This window comes from Atractosteus spatula, chromosome 7 (assembly GCF_055471065.1).
Source record: "Atractosteus spatula isolate fAtrSpa1 chromosome 7, fAtrSpa1.hap1, whole genome shotgun sequence".
NCBI lineage: Eukaryota > Metazoa > Chordata > Actinopteri > Semionotiformes > Lepisosteidae > Atractosteus > Atractosteus spatula.
The window spans coordinates 6,184,584-6,204,980 of record NC_142712.1 but is presented as its reverse complement, the minus strand read 5'-3'; the positions used below and the strand labels follow the sequence as shown (position 1 = coordinate 6,204,980).

The 20,397-nt window shown below is 41.8% G+C and overlaps 1 protein-coding gene across 2 annotated transcripts; it reads left to right on the top strand.

Moving 5' to 3' along the window:
* The first annotated feature begins 173 nt into the window (after positions 1–173).
* On the top strand, positions 174–20,062 carry flt3 (fms related receptor tyrosine kinase 3). Of its 2 annotated transcripts, XM_088920410.1 has the most exons (24): positions 2,958–3,053; positions 4,562–4,641; positions 5,314–5,516; positions 6,610–6,725; positions 7,022–7,145; positions 7,616–7,794; positions 8,338–8,468; positions 8,601–8,739; positions 9,189–9,360; positions 9,936–10,039; positions 10,639–10,762; positions 11,376–11,551; positions 11,926–12,029; positions 12,132–12,264; positions 12,548–12,652; positions 14,673–14,783; positions 15,366–15,522; positions 15,619–15,743; positions 15,933–16,051; positions 16,624–16,746; positions 16,975–17,086; positions 17,215–17,314; positions 17,609–17,714; positions 17,931–20,062. In XM_088920410.1, the coding sequence occupies exons 1-24, from the start codon at positions 3,005–3,007 to the stop codon at positions 18,165–18,167; spliced, it is 3,129 nt and encodes a 1,042-aa protein (XP_088776536.1). In that variant the 5' UTR covers positions 2,958–3,004; the 3' UTR covers positions 18,168–20,062. The 2 variants fall into 2 exon arrangements, with proteins under 2 accessions (XP_088776537.1, XP_088776536.1); XM_088920411.1 differs by lacking the exons at positions 2,958–3,053; positions 4,562–4,641 and adding an exon at positions 174–348.
* The last annotated feature ends 335 nt before the right edge of the window (positions 20,063–20,397 follow it).

The following is a 20,397-nucleotide window of genomic DNA, read 5'->3' as shown; positions in this document are numbered from 1 at the left end:
AGCATGAGCAGACAGCTGCATTGTGGGTAGACAGGCAATCCAACCAGAGCAAACTGCGCTCAGACCCTCAGCTGCCTCAGTGCGACCATCTTTATCAGCTTGGGATCTCCGACCTAAAAATCCGATTTAATGTAGGGGGGAGGTTTTGAGATCGGATCGAAAAAGCCCCCCCAAAAAAGTAAAAAAGGACTTCCTTTCGGTTGTGTTAGCACGAGAAAGGTGGTGGTGGTCTCCAGACAGGTTGCACCGTCCTGGCAAGAAAATTTCCCCCCGTGGCGTTTCCAAATCTGCTCTGTCCGCTGATCGGATGGCGCACTGAGACAGACCGGCGCCCAGCAGGGACCCCAGGTAGCGCAGTTACGCGCAATTCGCTCTGAAATTCCGCCCTGGCACTGCCAAATGCGACGCGCTTTGAAGGAATCGGGGAAGAGAAAAACACCGTACGACAAATGTGCATATTAACAGTCGTAATGAGATTTTTTTTTTTTTTAGATAAGTGGAAGGGAAAAATAAAGTGGACTGATTAGGTCCAAATAAAATGGACCTGGCTAGGCTGTGTGGGTCCGGGCAGCGCTACTCTGTGACAGCCACATACTGCCAGTGCCGCACTCACAATACACTACTGTGCAGTAGGTGATCCTTACCTTCAGGGTAGGGTCTGGGAGTGAGTACAGGGAGGTGCGCTTCTGATCTGGGGAGGGACACTTCCCAGTCTGTGTAGCAGAAGGTGGTAGCCCTGTCTCTACCTCAGACGGCAGGCGGTGGGAGCAGAGCAAGCCGAGCTCCGAGTCGATACGTCTGTCTTGTATCGCGCAGTTTTGGACGGCCAGGCTGTGGCGACCGAGCCCCGTAACTTCGTAAAGTCTGCCTCTGCGAGGTGGCAGGTGGATTCTAGGAATCAGCGCTGCTTACCAGTTTGAGATTTATGCATCGTTGGTCATTGCCCTGACGGTGCTGGGTGCTTTGTTACGTGTCGCTACGAGATCGCACCTACTTGTGATGCGCCTTCTGTTATGGAGTTCAGCGGTGCCCTCCTCAATTTCAGAGGTAGCTTTGCACTCTCCTTGTGGGAAACGTTGTCTCTCTAGTGTGCTTGTTTCCGCGCTCGAGTTCTGCCATTGACCCAGCAATAGATTTTTAAATATAGATAAAAATATTGCTAAAGATACGAAGTTAAATAAACATGTTTGAACTATGTATATTCCTCCACCTCACTGCTTTTGGAAAAGTCATGAATCATATGTTGTTGTTGTTGTTGTTGTTGTTGTTGTTGTTGTTTACTTTGCATACAGTTTGAAGAATTCAGGTATTGGATTGAGGTGGCTGAAAGTTTTGCACTGAAAGGTTATGCATTCATTACTTTAAAGACTAACATATGAGATTTATTAGATCAAGGAGTATTATAAATGAAAACATTTATACATGTATAAATAATGATCAAGACACTTCTTTCATTAAAATATGCCTGTTCAATAACTTTTATGTATTCTTAATATTCCATTTTATCAAACTATTGCTGTACCAGTCAAATTTCGGGTCCATTCCTTGGACATCTATGATTTAATCTTACGAGTATTTAGCTCTTTCAACTTTCCCAGTTATGATTTTACCAAGGACATTACTGAAACAGCACTCGTTAAGAGAATGATTTGCTCAATGATATCTAATGCTGGATGGCTTAATATTCTTCTTCCTGATTTAACTGAAGCTGTTGTTACTGTCATTCGTGACAGGCTAAAAAAAGAGCACATGAAAAATTATCTAGGGATCACTGATACATCCTTTGATTTGGCTGTTGACTGGCTTAAGGAATTTAAGGAATTGTGGTCCCACAGGATTCATGTAGTCAGTAAACAAATGTCCCTGACAAGTTATGTTAATTAAAACTGTTTAAATTGCAAAACCATTTCCACTTTTGTCAATACATAACAGAACCCAATTAATAAACTGCTTTAAATCAGCATTTGTCATGCTTGTGACATTGTGACGGTTATGGAGTTCCTCAGGGTTCTGTGCTGAGGCCTTTCAGTTTTGTATGTCCATGCTGCCGCTATGTTGATGACACTCAGGTTTACTTACAGGCTAAATCCGACACCGTCCACCTGCAGGGCGTCCCAGACTGCACCCATCATTCACAATGTATCAATTCATATTCAATGAATTCACATTAGTGTAGAAAGTTCAAAAGCCTCATCAGGGCAGCTCAAAGTAAATGATGTGGTTTAGCGACCCATAGGAAGTGTTTCAGCAGCGAATCCACCAGATTTCCCATTAAAATCTTATTGATTCCTTATCACATTTTCCTCAGCATGAATTTAGTTTTTTCCTCTATCATCTACAATACTAAATTAAATGGTCAAACTTAGAGCAATTATAGCCTTTGGAAGCTCAAGCTGTGCGAGAGGAATTGTGTGGGCGAGTGTGAGCATGCATCTACTTGATTTGACTTGATTTGTGTGTTTTTTTGTTTGTTTGTCGGGGTAGACGGCTATGGTTGGTTTTGTGTGCTTGATGGAACAGTAATTAAATATACCGAAGAGAGGTCATTGCTGCAGAATTGCACCTGAACCTCCTTGAACTGTTTGAATTTCCTTCCTTGAAGGGAACTGCACCAGGATCCTCGAATTTTAAAGCAGGAAAATAATTGTGAATAGCAGGATTAAGACTGTGGCACAGTAATACAGTATATATTGAATGTGCAGTGTGTGGACTGAAGGTCAGGTCAGGTGGAATTACACAGTTTTAATGTACTTGCACTTTGGGGATGCTAATTCAGATACAGAACAGTGCACCTGAATTGTGTGTGGACTCTGCTCTCCAGCTCATGAGCTGAGTTGAGCTCCACCTCAACACCACTGAAAGTTGGTAACGTGACGCAGAGACGGGCAGGCGTAACCTTTTGTCGGGCAGCGCCGTGTGCGAGGTTCTTCTTTTTGAAGTCCTTCGCTCTCTGTTTTAGTGCACATTCTTGGACGTGCACGATGAAACAGGCTGATATACGGTAATGGGGCGATTTGCGATGCAAACCTTCTGCAAGGAAATCGTTCTGCTGGGTAAGTGAGGCGCAGCGCCATCGCGTCCAGACAGAATCAAGGCACTTTGATATTTACCATGTGATGCTTTGAATGAATTCACAATGCTGCAAATGGTAAACAGTTCTATTCTCTTGCGGCTTCACAGAGTTAATCGGTTTTTTTTTCCAGAATGACTGTGGTATTTGTGTCAAAGTCTTGATCTTTTACACACACACCGTAACAGGTCCGCAGCGCCTCTCTTAATTACGATGATCTCAGCAGCTCGTTCAGCAGCTATTAATGTTGACCTTGTTTAACTGACCGTGTAATTTTTACAATTAAACATAATTCAACCCACGGGACTTTTCCGTTCTCGATTTTCTTAAGTGAGAGCATAAAGATTCAAATAAAGGCAGCGATGAAGAACAGTTCATTAAAATCCGTTGAAAGATAGTAGTAACAAGTTCTATATCGCCATTTCTAAATATATCAATACCCAGTACACCAAAAACCGCAAAGATGCTAAACAAGGCCTTGATCTTATGCTTAAGAGCAGTGTTTTGACCTAAAACTATGACGGACGCACATTTTAGTTTTAATACCACAATATCTTCTTCTTAAATCGTGATCTTGTTGGTGGACGGTTTTTGTGTCATTCCTAGCTGCGCTCAAAACCAAACGGTTGTAAACACTTTAAAAAAAAAATTTAAAGTCACCCAATAATAAAAACTATTGACACAAATTTATAGCGAAGAGACGTAACCGTTTGTAATTTTAGAAGTTATAATATGCACCACTTAGGCGTCTTGCTGAGTAATTATTTGACTTTCAGCTCTGACGTTAAAACGGATATGAAAATAATCGAATGAGTCTGTCAACGAACAAAATACTCCTGCCTGTATACAGTACGCAGCACCTATAATCCTTTATGACTACATGCAAGCTCTACACAAAACATAAAAAACGAACCTAACATTTATTTTCAATGTCACAGATTGCAACGTTGCTGTTTAACTCAAATTAATAAACGAATTTCTTCATTTATTGACCGTAATTTCCGCCGGCAATTTAATAAATGAATTTATTAATTTATTTATTGACCATAATTTCCGCCGGCTCTCCACAAAACAACCTGTTCACCCGGTCTGATCGACGGCAGCTGCGAAAACAGGCTCAGTCAAATCTACAGATTTGGGTTCAGAGCAATTGGGCAAAAATATCAATTTGGCAAATTCCTTTCACTGCCAGACAAGTTTTGTCACTGAAGATGTTATTTCAGCTGTGAAAGAGAAGGTCGCTTGGAAGTTTCTGATCTTGCCTGTAAACCATGGCAACGATACCACAGTCACGGATGGCCAGTAGACCGTCTCTTTTTTTATCGATCTGAGCTCATTACACAGTTGGACTCATTCTTTGCCTAACTGGACAAGCTGGGCACCTATACGACCAAGACGTTCGGTACACTACTCCAGCCCATCGAGTGCTTCAGTGAATCGTCCCTGCTGCTTGCCTGGAGTTACTCAGCGGACGCTTTCTGTATATTGCAGCTGTCACTCTTCCGCTGCTGTCGGCTGAAGCGCCAGGCGGTGGGACGGTGCCCCAAGTCCAATGTTTCGTGACGCGTAAGGTAAGAGAGACGACTGATTTGAAGAAGACTCTGGGGATCTGAAAGTCACCCCTTCTCTGGCAGTGAAGCCTGGCACGACGTCCTTGTGTACCCAGTGCGGTGTAGTCTGCAGCAGAGCTACAGATCTGAGACTCCTCTGATTGTCCCCCGATGGCCATGTGGAGCTCGTCTTACCGAAGAACTGCCTATATTGTGCTGGCAGTGTTTCCAACGAGAGCTACACTTCCAGGGGCCTGTAGAGGAGTGATTTCTCTTTTCTTTTGCATTCCATGTGAGATTTCGGTTGTTTTAAAGCCATTCACTCACCAAATTAAGCGGGGTTTTAGTGTCTCCGAGGCCGAGACTGCCATGCTGGAATCAGAAAAAAAAATGGTACCGCGCCTCCCCTAACTAGTACCGAATTAGTCGTCCTTTCTGCTAGCTCAGCTCACGAGCGACACATGCAAATCTTAATGAGGGAATGTTTCAACACACCCAGCTCAAATTAAACCAGAGGCTTAAAAGAAAGAAGGGAAAGTGTATTCGTTTGTCATATTACATATTCTGATAACTGGTTTGCTAATTTAATATATTTTAATAAAGGCCCGGGTCTTTCCACGCCCTTCGTTAACCAGAAATTTCGAATCGTAACTCGTGAAAGAAAAACAAAATGCTGTTGTTTTTCTTATTTAGAGTGTCAGGTCGAAAATCTCATGTGGAGCTTCCGTGCTAAAAATGCAGAACGGGACCTGTGTCTCTCCCGTGGAGAAGCTGACCAAAATGGAAATCGAGAAACACGAAACTGTTGAAGTACAGGCGCAGCTGAACAGTACAGAACACGTTGATTGTTACTGGCAACATAAGGAAAGGGGAGAATGCCTTTCCTACCGGGACAGGTACGTATTTTTATAAATATTTGTCATTGAAGGGATGTTTGACGTTTTATTTTAAATTTAAAAAAAAAAGAGAAGAAAGAAAACAAGTTTGGCTTCTTCAGATGAAGAAGGCTCCACGGCCGAAACGTTGTGTTTTTCTTCTCTTTTCAGCATGGAATAAACCTATTACCTGTTCTTTCATTTACAAACCTTCTAGAAATCGGTGCAATGAAGAATATTATGCTTGACACTTTAAATTAAAAATAAAACGTCAAACACGCCTTCAAAGAAAAAGCAATAAAACTACTGCATTATGAGACTGGGTCTTACGCTAAAGGTGGCTTATTTTGAACTCTGGCCACTGCTGTCAGGTATCTGTAGTGGCCTATACTGACATCTGGCGGTTTAAAGTAATATAATACGTAGGTAGATACGTAGTTAACTGTAAATAATGTATGAAGGCTCCACAGCCGAAACGTTGTGTTCTCTTTCTTCTTTTTTTCAGCATGGAATAAACCTATTACTTGTTCCTTTGCAGCCCACGCATGCTGACGCAGCTGCCCACCTGAACTACTAATGTATAAATATTGATAGGAGAGGGGGACAGACATGGGAAAAAATAGAAGATTTCAAATGCATTTGACTGACAGCAAGTGATTTCAATTCTTCTAGCCTTTCAAACCATGATGTCTAGAGGTCCGAATTTCACAAACTTTCTCGTTGCTGTTAAATTAAAGTTGGCGTTTCAAGTCTGTCCCGGTGAGCAGCTCACCCTTTCGTCAAAACTCCAGACATACTACTCCGGACAAAGCGGGAGAGAAAGTTCATTCGTTGTCCCGAGTAACAGAACGTAAATCAATAATCTGATGTATAAAGACACGGTGATGAAACGTAAGACATTTCAGGGGAGATCCCCGAAAAGATAATTGGTTTCAGGTACTGTCCTTCTTTTTCTTAAAAGATAAATATTTCTTTCCCCGTCCACGATTATTCAAGAATCCAGATTTGCTGTAGTGCAAGAACGGTTCGAAATGCTGACCTCCTGCAGCCGAGGGGACAGCAGTCCGACCACGTAAATTCTAGGAATTGAGCAGTGGAGCTCTTTTCTCCCCAGGAACAGCCACGCGTTTGTGATTCCCCAGGCAAACGAGAGCCATGCCGGAATCCATATCCTTTGTCTCCAGAACGGCAGCTTTGGCTATTCCGTGGCGTTTTCTCTCTGGCTGAAGCGTGAGTAGCCTTTGACCACCTCGTATCCCACCCTTTCCCGGGGAGAGACGAGTAGGGGGAAAGAGGAGGGAGATGATTTCCAAATCTTTTCCAGGTTGAAGTCGCCAGCTAAAAATGTCTGACGGCAATAACCTCCGAGATGAATTAAATATACGCAGTAGTACATCTATTCTTTCCTTCCTACACACACCAAAGGGCGCAGGAAAAGCCTTCCACTTTTTTTTTTTCAGTTGCTCGCCCAGTCCAAAATAACAGGCCTGTTTGCTTATTTGTTTGGCTTTTGGTTCTGTGCACAGGACGACCAACACCGCCTCAAATAAAACTATTGCCCAGCGCTGAAGGGTACGCTCTTCGGTTACAGTTCAGTTCGGAGGGGTATCCTGAACCACAACTTAAGTGGTATGGCTGTCTCTCCCAAAGGTAGGCGTGGGTCTGTTTTCCTGACAGGCGTTTGCCTGATTTAACACTTTATTTATGATGGCCGACATCTTTAAACATTTTTTTAAATGTAATTTGTTGCATCTGTTGTATTACTAGATGTGCGACGTTCCGTTGCTTTATACTGTGTGCACATGTGCTGTACGATCATCTGTGATGTGTTGAAGAAGTGGAATGGACTTGGCACTGTTGCCCCTGAAGGGTTAATGATCAGTAGAATAACAATACTAACCTGTTTGTGACTTTTATCTGAAGTCATGTTTTGATTGGTTTCATTTGCTTCAGAGATGTGCATTTCCCGATCTGATAATTTTCATCGTGTTTACTTGTATTGCAAAATAATATTCAGCTGCCCCCCCCCAAAAAAAAATAATTAGTAAATATGAGCTGTGCATCACTGACAAGAGACGCTAAGTATTCATGAACGTGTTTTGTTTTTATACATAATGTAGTCAGAGCTGTGAACTGAAAACCGGATACCTTGAAATTTACACAGAACGCCAAAATGCCGTCTCTGAAGGACTTGTGAAAGTGTTTGCTACGATTTCAGCTTATGATATCAAAGAAAACAGAGTTTTGTGCTGTGCGAGAAATGAAGTTGGCGAGGAGTGCTCCAGGCTGTACGATTACGGTATGTGGCTCCACTGCATTGTGCACTGTCCAGCTTCCTGCCACTGTTACATACTACTGCGATTCTCAAAGCTTCCAGCCATCTGAGATTTGTATTGTGTGTTCTCCATACGTGCGTGGGATATTGTCAAGTTGCGTTTGTCATATCGCTTCCAGTTTGAGATCTCATCTAAAATCTTTATGATTTCCCTCGTGTTTCAGTTTATGCTTCTAATTTTGTCATCTGCGGATTGTGATGAGGTTGCTAGTCATGTCAGAAACTGAGGTTCTGTCAAAAGATTGCATAACACAGGTGTTCTGATACGGATCCTTGCAGGGCTCACTCGAGTGGACCCTGATCTGAGGTTCCAAGGTCAAAAATTAATCTTTCATGTTGTACCATTTTAATTCTGCTGAAGAGACTACATTTGTTAAAAGCTGCATTCGTGTTTTCTACGCAGTTGTCAGTGTGATACATATTTTTATGATGTTTTTTTTTATCTGCACACCTAGAGCAGAACAGAAAAAAAACCTGAAAATCATTTCTTGTCTCTCTTTATTTCAGATCTCCGTTCTTTGGACAGAACAGGATATGTACCTCAAGTATTTATAAAAACTGGCCAAGCACTGCTTTTACGTTGCAGTGATAAAAACTATAAAGAACCTCTATCCTGGACCTCAGATAAACCAGTAAAGGTAAGACATCATGTAAAATGTCAATTAATGAATGAAGGACATGGAAATGTTGGTTTTATATGCAGTATACTGTACTTGCAGTAAACATGTATATGTGTGTTTTCTCTGTTTTATTTTTGAAATGCCATTTAGGTGCGATACTATGAAGACTCTTACCCCCGACTGAGGCAAATGTACTTATACTTTGATTCAGTAAGCTCTGAAGATAGTGGCAATTACACATGCAGATCTCCAAAGAATGCATCTATATCCACAAGCATTCAGGTTGTTGGTGAGTTGAGCTGTTAGAAAAGTTTTTCATTCCTTTATTTTTTTCGTGGCTTATTTTTGTCTTCCTGGCAGGTGTTAACATTTTGGAAGGGTGCTGTAAAATTCTCTTTGGTCAGTTTTTTGGTTCTGTTCTGCCATCTCATATTTAACGTCCTCTAAGGACATCAAGACTCCACACTCCTGATTGAATTTGAGCTTCAGTGCTTTTAGAACATGGGGCTGGTGCGACAGCAAGTTGCCTAGGTCTCTTCAAAGCACACTAGCACCTGAAGAGCTGATAGAATCTGCTAGATTGGTCCAATAAGTTAGTAACTAGTAGATTTAAGATTACATTAAGAGCAGAGTTGGAATAAAAGCAAAAGTTAAGGTACATTCATTGATTATGAGTCATACCATCTGATTATGGCCATGCTGGAAAGTTAATTTATGATCCTGTTTTTTTCATTGCAGAAAGAGGGTTTATCAATATATTGCAAATGAAGGAAAATAATGCAATTCAGCGTGATGACAAATTCTGCTTTGAAATCGTATTATCGTCATACCCTGACGTGAGATGTAAATGGGTCTCTCCGTCGGGAGCCCGTCAAGACTGTGAGGACTCAAATCCTTTTAATGGAAGCAGGTAGTTATCTCATATCTGAGAGCTGTACTTCTACCAGAAATTGAGTTCACGTTTTGGCAGCAGGGACCTGTGAAAAATGTAAACTACTTTGTAGGAAGTAGTATGTGACTTTTTTACATATCAGGATTTGTATTTCATTTTGATTTAATTTTATGTAATGTTTTACATTTTAACAACAGATATATATATATATATTTCTTAAGGATATATATCCTGAGAGTCATTAAAACTGCAACAACCTGTACTGTAAACGGAAAACATCTGAAACAGAAGAAAAAAAGACCATTTTAAGACTTCTGAAAGAAATAGTATTTTTCAGATGTAATACATTTTAAGTACTATTTTAAAACTATGGGGAAATACTTTAGAAACATAGTGTGCTCATTAAATGTACTCACCACTGCTCGTGATTCGGAACGGGCTGAAGAAGCAGTGGGATTTTAACAGGCCGGGCTCTACACCCAGTTATATTAACAACACGCCAAATGATCACACTGCATCTCTGACCTCAGCTTTGAATACAGGCCATTGGGATGATATTATGGGAAGCAGGCTTATTTTCTCTGTTTTGACAGGACTTTTAAATACTGTGATCATCGGAATCTCCCAGGACTGTATCGGTTTTATGCCGAAAACGATGACGTCAACGTAATGAAAAATCTGTCGCTCTGTGTGAAAGGTAAGGTAGGGCTCGTTATTGCACAGAGGACTGGGCCTGCTGATAAGTGTTGACAAGGAAGAGGAGTGTAGGTCTGGCCTTCCCAGCAGGTCAGTGGGTTTGGCTGTGCCAGGGTGCACCCCTGAGGGTGGGGTTGGGGTTGGTTCTTTCTTGGCTTCCAGTGAAACAGCGACGCCCAGGGAAGGCTAGTGGCGACATCAGCAAGAGACGCGTCTCTCCTCTGATTGACGTTGAGCCCCCTGGAGGTTTCTGGTAGCAACTTAGCTTGACAGGTTACTTAATCAAAAAATCAGACAAGCCTGCTCACACCTCCTCCTTCTCCCCTCGTGGGTGCTGTGGTTTTGTCACTGTGAGCCAAAGCAAAAAGAAGAGAGCCCCGATGTAGTTTCCACATTTAGCAATTAGAGTTGCAGCACAAACTCCAGCCATCAAACTGGGCTGAAAAGCCCAGTTTGTGTACAAAACTCTTATTCAAACAGGTGCCCCTTCCAGAGAAGGTTAGATAGAAAACACTGTTGTTAACGGCGAGGAGAACTCCGTGACCTGCATCTAATCTATCTATCTGTTGCTGTCAGTCAAATTCTTGCTTCTTTCCACAGCAAAACCAACACCACCGCAGCTCACATTATTACCTAGAAGTGAAGGCCAGGGGCTTAGATTTGAATGCAGTTCACAGGGTTACCCGACACCACAAATCAAGTGGTATACAAGTAATACTGTAAGGTGTGTATGGTTTTAATTTGTGTATCCATCATTATATATGCTGTCAATGCTAACTAATTAAACAATTATAATCCTCATTAACTAAAGATAAAATGTAACTTCTAGTGTCTATTATTATCTATTATGTATTATTCTAGTAATATGCGCTCGATCTTCTTTGTCAGGTGTGCAGTCCTTATTTCTTATTCATGTCTTTAGCTTATGGAGTGGGCGCTGGTTGTAATCTTTAAATAATTATTTTATAGGTGTGTGGTAAATGTGCAAGATTTTGTGTCTCTCCATGAGTCTTGTGCATGTGTAACAATTGCATCAAGAGAGACTGTGCTCAGTAAATTACGGTCATGATTTGTGGGGCTGAAAACTAACATTAGCAAACAAGTCAGTGTGCAAAAGAGTGCAAAATGTTTGTGTGCTACCCGTGCATTGCCAGGATTTTGTAACTCTTTCAGTTCCAGGTTGACTCTGCATGAAACTAAAATGTTGTTTGGAAAAAAAGATATTTCATCACGATCGTGTTAAAATTCTGCTAGCAGATGTCAGCGATATGTGGTAATTCTGTGATGGTTATTGCTATGTATATACTGTGTAAAATTTCGTCAACTCTTCTTCAAAGGCCTTCAGATGATGTGTTTTGGAAAGAAAAACACAATATCTCTGAGGGGAAAGAGGAAGATGCAGAAATGTTCTGTCACAAAAGGAAATCGAGTGTCTTAGAGTTGAACAACCCGCCAGAAGTCTCCAGTGTTCGGTGCTGTGTTGACTCTTTTAATTCTTCATGTGTCGAGCTTCGTAAGTTCCTGACACCAGCTTGTGTTTGAAAGACATGTAGTATTGAAATTCCGCATCATTTAACACACAGGAGCAGCATAAATTCACCTGAGCAGTTTGGACAATATGAACACCTGTTGTTTAATGATTATATTGATTGAGTGTCAAAAATAAAAGCAACCTAAAAAAACCGAATTCTGACTGCTTCCAGCTTTATAACAGATAAAAATCTTGATTTTGATGCATGCATGATCTTTTCAAGTATTTTTTAGTATTGTAGCAGAGGGCAACTCTGTTCAGATCAGCTCAGCTATTTCACTTATGTCCATGTATAGAGATGTATTTAAAGCTTGCACTGATTTGTATCTTCTCAGTATTTGTCTCGTTTATTGTAGCTGTTCCTCCTACATCACTATGGGATGTGTACTACATACACCTCTTTCTGTCAATCCTTGTGGTCATGCTCACTCTCCTGTTAATCTTCATGTGTACTAGAAAGGTACCTTCTGTGACATTTATTTATTTATTTGATTGAATCAATAAAATGAATCGACGTATTCTTCTTTTCAAAACGTGACTTTTCAACTTAATTTTTTTTAAGAAACCGAAATACGAAAGCCAGATGCAAATATTGCAGCCTCTGGGATCCTCCGATAATGACTACATTTACATCGACTTCAAAAACATGGACTACAACCCACAGTGGGAATTCCCCAGAGAAAACCTGGAGCTAGGTAAGTTGAAGAGAGAAATCGAAAATGCCGATGCTAAACGCGTGGCCAGAGTGTGTGCAGGGAATTGGAAGCAGAAGCACTGACCCTATGAAGGAATATCCTGGGTTATAGGAACATCTGAGCATGCATCGGGAATTATATCACAATTTAAAAAAATCACCATGCAGATGAAATCAATAAACATTCCAAGGTTGTAGCAAATTCCCCATAGCACCCAGGCTTTCTATAGCAATCATTCAGGACATCTTACTGGCAGAATCTGACCTCTCCTGGCATTCCTTAGGAAAAGTGCTGGGATCAGGAGCCTTTGGGAAGGTTGTGGAAGCCACTGCCTATGGAATCTGCAAGCCAGGAGTGTCCTTACAAGTGGCTGTCAAAATGCTCAAAGGTAAATCGAGCAGCGCTGTTCATGGATGAATGGGTTTAAAAAGGCCATTTATCTCAAACCAAGGTGTCCAATCCTCTTCCTGGAGGGCCTGTGTGTCTGCAGGTTACTTTTCTAAGTCATGTTTGAGCAACCTCCAGAAGCAGGATCGGAGAGCCATGCTCCAATACATTCAAATGGAGATTTAGGTGACATCATGCATCAAGTGTTTGACAACAAGAATATTGTGTATTATTATTACTGGATAGGTAGCATTTGTTCCAAGAGTTTCATTCGCTAAAAATGCTTCAGGGGAGAAAACCAGTTTGGACAGGTACTGATGCACCCTCTTTTGTCTTTGTTAGTTGATGTTCACAACACTGTGAAACATTCCCACCTGCCTCTTTACCAGCACTGAGCTTCTCCTCTTATAGCTGTCCCAGCTGCCATGAAAACAGCGCTTTTCAGTGTGCATGTCGATGTTACCTTCTATGCGTTACTCTCGGCAGGCTCAGCTACAAAGTCTGTCACTGCATCAAGCAACTGACTGAATCTGGTCCCTCATGTGTTCTTATTTATTTTTTATAATATTTTAAATTTTAATAAAATCCAGTTTATTATTACATGAAACCCAACTCAGAAACCCCCTATGTCTGACAACCTCCAAATCTATTTTCCCACCCCTCACCACCACCTTTTAACTGCCCTAAAACATTTCACATAAGATGGGTGTCCCAAAACAGGCATTAGGAATCTGTTGGTGTTTTTTTTTGCCTGGACAAAAATAATACTGAGTGCTCAATCGGGCGTGTTTCTACTAAAGCCCCGTTAACATTTGTGCCTTAATGGAACAAGAAACCCACATAATCACCTTTAGTTACACAGGTACAATCCACTGCCATACACTTTCCATTTTCCCCTGTGATACATGTAAGAACAGGAGTACAGTCTAGAGGGCTGTTTGCTTCAGTCTGCATTGACATGCCTGCTGACCACTTGCTAGCTGTTGCAGATCGCTCTAGCAGTCACTGGGAGGCGCCCTGGAGCTGGAGGGTTGCCTCTGGCCTGCAAGACCAGACTGTGCAGCAGTTACACACTCTGTGTCCTTCTTCTTCTGTTAAGCTGTTTTTCTGCCCAGAGCAAAAAGATAACATGTTGCTGGTCTTTGTCTGCAGCTTTCTTCCCCAAACAGCTGCTGTCCTTGTGTCTCCTCTGCCCCTGCTTTCAGCTCGCCCGTGTCCAGGCACTGGGAAATCGGAGAAGGGTATTTATTTTTCAGATGCCTACCCACCACTCACAGCTGCTGCCTCCCTGAGAGCGGCGTTAGACTGTAGCTCTGTGGAGAATGTGGCAACACAGAGAGTATCAAAGATGACTGGGATGTCAGAGCCACAGCCCCTTGCTTTGTGCAGTTAAGGACAACGGCTGTCTGAAGAACAGGAAACAGCTTCCCTAAGCTGTTGAACTAACCATCACACCTCTGTCTCTTCGTACAGTGGCCCCTCTGTTCAGTTTCTTTAGAGTCAAGTTAAAAACGTGCAGGACCCATTGCCACAGCAGTATGGCTCAAAGTGTCCTAAGGGCTTTGCACTGCTTTTGTTCACTGCTAGTGTATGGATTATTAATAGTCTTTATAAGTCAGTGAGGTTATGACACGATCATTTTCTGTTTCCCTTTTTGACGTAAACATTTAAAAACTGAAGTTATTTGTGCACTTACTTGCAGACTTTTTAGTCCTTACAACATTATTATTCTCTTTTTAGGAGTGTTAAGCTGTTATAATTTGGTTGCTATGGGTTGCCAGAGGTGTAAAACTCATTCAGTCCTTAAACTGTTTAAAACTACTGTCTCACAGCTTATAATGAAAGGCTTCTTATTTTTATGAACAGAACCGCTATCTGCGCTAAAGGATTTCAGGTTTTTCACAAGTCAAATGTAGTAGGAACAACACTGCATTAATTTACACTTTTAAAATATAGACATACTGTACCAGCATAAACACCACACTTATCACATTAATCTACTTCCTGTTCCTGTCGAGCAGAGAAACACCAGTCCTCCGAGAAGGAAGCCCTGATGTCCGAGCTAAAGATGATGACACACGTTGGCAGACATGAAAACATAGTCAACCTGCTGGGGGCTTGCACGGGCTCAGGTATTCCAAGACTGCCGCTGCTTTTACCCTGATGGACAGATTCCTCTGTTGCCAATCAAAAGATCAACAATTTCAATGATGATGTTACAGGGAGCACATATGGTTGATCCCGGGAGCCATTCTGATAGCCAGCGTGTGTGCTCATGTTGTGCCAATGAGGCCACAGACAGGCTGATCACTGCAGTCAGAGTCCTGGACTCTGGGCATGTCTGTGTGTCCTCATGTTGTGCCAGTGAGGCCACAGACAGGCTGATCACTGCAGTCAGATCCCACATGGGCATGACCGTGGGCATGAGATAGCAAGAAGCGTCTGAGGTCACATTTAACTGTGAATCAACATCTTAGCTTGGCTCCATTGTCATTTCTGTTGGCAACAGTCAAGTATTACATCAACAGATTAAAATCTGCTTTAATGTATTAAAATAACGAGGGCTGTGCAGAGATGTGTTTGTATGAGGAAACGGTGACACAGATATGCATGCGCACACACTCTCATTGTCAGGCAGGTTCTTCTCTCTGCACTGAAGAGACATTAGTGGAACTAGACACTGATTTAACATTTCCACCATATTCGTGTTACAGGACCAACTTACCTGATCTTTCAATACTGCACCAAAGGGGACCTTCTAAATTACCTGAGGGACAACAGGGAAACGTTTCACAAGTCTCTAACGGATGTCTTCACTAAAAATCGCTACAGCTGTTTGTATCATAACTTCCAATCTGAGCACGTTTTCAGGTATGTCTTCTCAACTTCACTTGCATTTTTAAGTAGAAATGTAAGTAACACTAACAGTGGTGTTCAGAACTATCATGATGATTTGGTCTTCCTCAGAAATGATCCTATGAGTCACAAAAACAACTACGTCCCGATGCATAGAGCGCGTGATGTCACAGAAAGAGTCGGGGAAGCAGAAAGACTCCTCAGTCTGAGCGACACAGGAGACGTGGTCTCGGATGGTGAGGATCACTTTAATGTAAAGCTTCCTTAGATCCGAGGAACAGCTGTTTTGTGCAGCAGGTCAGGAACGGCATGAGAATGAATGGATTTAGCACCAGGATGTTTACTTTTTACAGTGCTGAAACACTATATGTGGTGGCGCTGCAAGTCAGTGGTCTGCTATAAAGTTTCCTTCTCCTATGTTACAGGGATGTATAAAAATCTGGACCAGTATGAGGAAGAAGAACTGAACATACTCACGTACGACGACCTTCTCGGTTTTTCCTATCAGGTGGCAAAAGGGATGGAATTTCTTGCCTCAAAGAATGTAAGTTTTATCGCTGAAGAGCTCTGTTGAGAGCTCTAGGCCTACTTCACTCATTTGTGTATCATAGTGTATACATAAAGTAGTGTCATGATGTACCACATAGAGTGGACGGCATTAAGCAGCTGCTTACCCCAGCAAGTTGACTGAGCCGACAGTGCCATTGTCTTCTGTAACAGTGGTCGCTGTTCACAAAGCATAGTGCTGAACCCAGCCTGGCATGCTGGGAGCTGTCCAGTTTCAGCCTGGTGCTGAAAGTGCCTGCTCCAAAGATCTCTGATCAGAGAGACTTCCTGCCTGCACTGTTTTATTGATAAATGATTACAGTTTAGGAGATTTCTTGTAAAGGCTGTTTATAAACATATACTATTTTTTTTAATAAACAGAAAAGTTGCATGCTTTACTACAGTAATAGATTTTCTTTGTTCTCTGCCAATTCAATTTCTGTTGGGATCTTTCTTTTGAATGAAAGAGTTAAAGGTTACGTTTCAGGTGTGTTCACCTCCAGCACATGAAGAGCGTTCAATGCTTTGCCAAAGATCAACGTCTTTAACTCCCTGCCAATGTTTCCACAGTGCATTCACAGAGATCTCGCCGCCAGGAATGTATTGGTTACTCACGGAAAACTGGTAAAGATCGGCGACTTCGGATTAGCCAGGGACATCATGAATGATTCAAACTATGTTGTAAAGGGCAATGTAAGTTTTCTTTTCCTTTTCTATGAGTATCATTTTCACTTTGTATTCATCGACTGACAATTGGCTCAGTTGATGTGCTGTCCACTTTCATACATGACACTATGATTCCTGACGGTATTTAATGCTGCCATACAGACGCCCATGGATGTGGGCAATGACCTGTAAGAGAATACTGTGCATCCGGTCTATGTCCTGTTCACAGTGGGGGGGGGGGGGGTGTGTCTGCAGGTCAGGCTGCCTGTGAAGTGGATGGCCCCAGAGAGTCTGTTTGATGGAATCTACACCATGCAGAGTGACGTTTGGTCTTATGGGATTCTGCTGTGGGAGATCTTTTCCCTCGGTATGTCCAACGCACAGATTTACAATCTCAATCCCCAGGAGCAGCTGCTGGAATATAGGTCAATCTATGTGATTAGGAATGACATGCTGATCATTCTCTTTCTCTCTGTCTTGGCCTTTTTTTCTTAGGTGTGAACCCTTATCCTGGGATGAAGGTGGACCGACACTTCTATTCGTTGATTCAGAGTGGATTTAAGATGGATCAGCCTTACTATGCAAGCCAGGCCGTGTAAGTGTCTTAACCGACACGCTGCCTCCTACTCTTCAGAGACCACAGATGGCTTACTGTACTTAGAGACTCACAAACAGTGAAAGCGCTTGTTCTGTTGCTGCTGTGAACTGGGTCAAATCTATACTGCAGATATTTTTGTCTAATTTGTGGACAATTCTTTGAACTTTTTCCTTTTTTTAAATATATATAGAATTAGGAAACTGACATATACAGTACCTGCCTGGCATTAAAATGGTATCCCTGGGCTCAGTAAATAGATCTACATTTTACTTTCATTCATTTCCCAATTAGCTACAATATGATGAAATCCTGCTGGACGCTCGAGCCAAGAAAAAGACCTGAATTTTGGAAGATTGTCAAATTTATGGAGTATCAGCTGGCTGATGCTGAAGATGAGGTGAGTTCCTAGACTTCCGCAGTGTGGGCCCCTGTCCAGGTCTCAAGACAATCCCACAAAGTGACCATGATCAAGAACAGGGTTCAGAGTGTTGGTTAGCTAAGAACACAGTACCAGGATGACACTGGTACACACATTGCTCGATAACCTTAGGTATAAAGGGATTTTTTTTTGTTCACTGGATTGTGTATTAATCTCCAGCTTTGGTTTCTGCAGATTTATTATAACATGGACAAAAAAAGCTCCGTGTACAGGAATGTGCCAGTCAGCCCCACCTCTGGACACCCGCCAGGATCAAATGAAAAAATGCCTGAAGATGATAAACCCAGCGATTCCAGTAATCCAAGCGTGCCCTCTGAGCCCACGAGTCTCTCCAATTCCAGTCACCCGAAGCAGGAGCAAGAAGACCAGTCATCTGATGTCCCCTCAGTGCAGCCTGCTCCCCCTGAGTGAAACTCACCACCAGGGCTGGGACAGCCTTCATGCTCCCACTGTACTGTGCACTTCGTCCCAGGCGGACACTTCGGTGATCTTCTTACTCTCTTTTGGTCAGTGTGCCACAGCAGATGACGCAAAACGTTGTTCTTGGGTTAATGATTGATTTTAACTTTGCAAGAAAAAATTAGAACATTGGGCTTTTTAGTATCATAACAAGTAGAGACTCCCATTGCATAGGACTTGCATCCATTTCTGGGTGAAATTGTATGTCTCAGTGAAAAGCAGCACAAGTAAGCAATATTACCCCTTTATCTTCTCAAACACCCAGCGTCTGGTTCTTACCTTTGTACACGGTTGTTAAAATCAACACATACTGTACAACCCAGAAAGTGACCAGTGATCCTAACACCTAGCCTGGGAGATCCCCAACTCCTCGGCAACTAAAAACCTGGACTTTGCCCTGTTACATCTCAACCCCAAACTGAGAAGAAATAATCATTTTAGTATAGGGAAAGTTCACTAAACCTTTATGGTAACTCTACACGACGAAGCTGTGTTAAGAAATTGGTACAAATATAGGGATCAGTAAATTGGCGATGGGTTGACCAATCAGTAACATTACTGTGATCAGTCTTCTGAAAATTTTTGGGATGTGCGCACAATATTTTGACATAAAACCACATGTTCCTTAAGACAAGGTCCTGGTCCTGGGGGTCCACATGCCCACTGGTTTTCCTTCCAGCCAAGCTTAATTACTTAATTGAAGCATTAATCGAATGAACGAGTTGCTCCATTGGAATATTTACCAGGTTTGTTTCTGGCTCACCGTTGGGAGATTTTATTGATGAGATGCGATAGTTTTTAGCTCTTAAACTCATTGGATGTTGCCACGTAACTGTCTCAGTTTATATGACTACTATTATTTAGCCAGCTGAGAGTTCAGTTGTGAAATGGATCAAAAGCAGAGGTGTGCGGCCAGTTCAGGGCCGAGACTGGGATCTCTGCCTCAGGAGACGAGCAGCTAGAGAGAAACATTTCTCAATATATATTAAGAGTATTAGAAAATAGCTTCACCATCTGTTATATAAAAGGTGGATATTGTTCTACATTTGTATCGCAGCTTAATCCATCATTTTGTATTATTATAATCTTCACTCTAGCTGTACGAGATTCCTTGTAAATCAAATTGAGCTTGGATACAGAGCTGTACATTTTCTTTGTTTCTCATTCATAACATAGTTTTTTTTTAATTATTTATACAAGTTTTAAGTCTTTTAAATAATTATATCTCATCGTTACTTTTAAATTCTGATCGCATGGTATTGTAACGAGAGCAAAGTGAACACTTTTCGGGCTTCTATAGAACATCAAATAACACAAAGGGAAAAAAAGATATCTAAAAAGGATGTGAACAAAAAATAATAAAAACACAAGACAATACCCTGCCAGGGGTACTTACAAATCAGAATACGAAAGTTAAAATTCTTCACTATTTGTGTTGAAGAATTTGTGTTGATTTTTGTAATTGTGTTTTTACCTTTTTTTCACGTTTTTAATGGACTTCAAGTAATATTTCATTTCCCTCTTCTAAGCTTTAAAAAAAGTAGAACAGTATGAGAGCAGTTGGTTTTGTGAATATGATATCTACCCGGTAGTACTACAGGTTAATTACAAATAAATGTGATTTTTTCCCATATAACACTTTGCTGTATAATATGACATCAAATTCCACGAATCTAACGTTCACATTTAAATGCCTAATTTCCGGCTCGCGCTCCAGAAGGGGGCACGGTTTGGGTGACGAAAGGCGGGTTGGGGGTTTATTACAATGTTTTTTTTTTAATCTTTCTAAATATTTTTTAAAAAAATTGATTTACAATGCTTTAAATAAATAAAACATTTTCATTTCACTTTTTTTTTTTCCTCCATCTGAACACCGTGTTTTCTTTTTGCCTCTTTTTGCGGGCGGCTCGGTCCTGGTCCAGCTGGGCTCCTGACGGACTTGGATCACCTGGTGGACTGGCTCGAGCCAGTTCACCAGCTTCTCCCAGTTCGTCAGGGCACACGCAGGTTTCTCTCCTTACCTAGTCTAAACAAAAGACACACAAGAAGAACGACAACCGCTTGCAAAAGAATCATAATTCCTTATGCTTATATAGCGGTTTTCTGGACACTCCACTTAAAGCACATTACAGGTCAGGGGGATCCCACTGCCACCACCAGTGTGCAGCCCCACCTGGATGAT

Excerpts from the sequence above, each read along its gene's own strand:
- flt3 (XM_088920410.1), top strand. The coding sequence starts at position 3,005 with ATGGGGCGATTTGCGATGCAAACCTTCTGCAAGGAAATCGTTCTGCTG. Across the intron at positions 7,146-7,615 it reads TATGGCTGTCTCTCCCAAAG|TCAGAGCTGTGAACTGAAAA; the intron begins GTAGGCGTGGGT and ends TACATAATGTAG. Across the intron at positions 14,784-15,365 it reads GGGGGCTTGCACGGGCTCAG|GACCAACTTACCTGATCTTT; the intron begins GTATTCCAAGAC and ends TTCGTGTTACAG.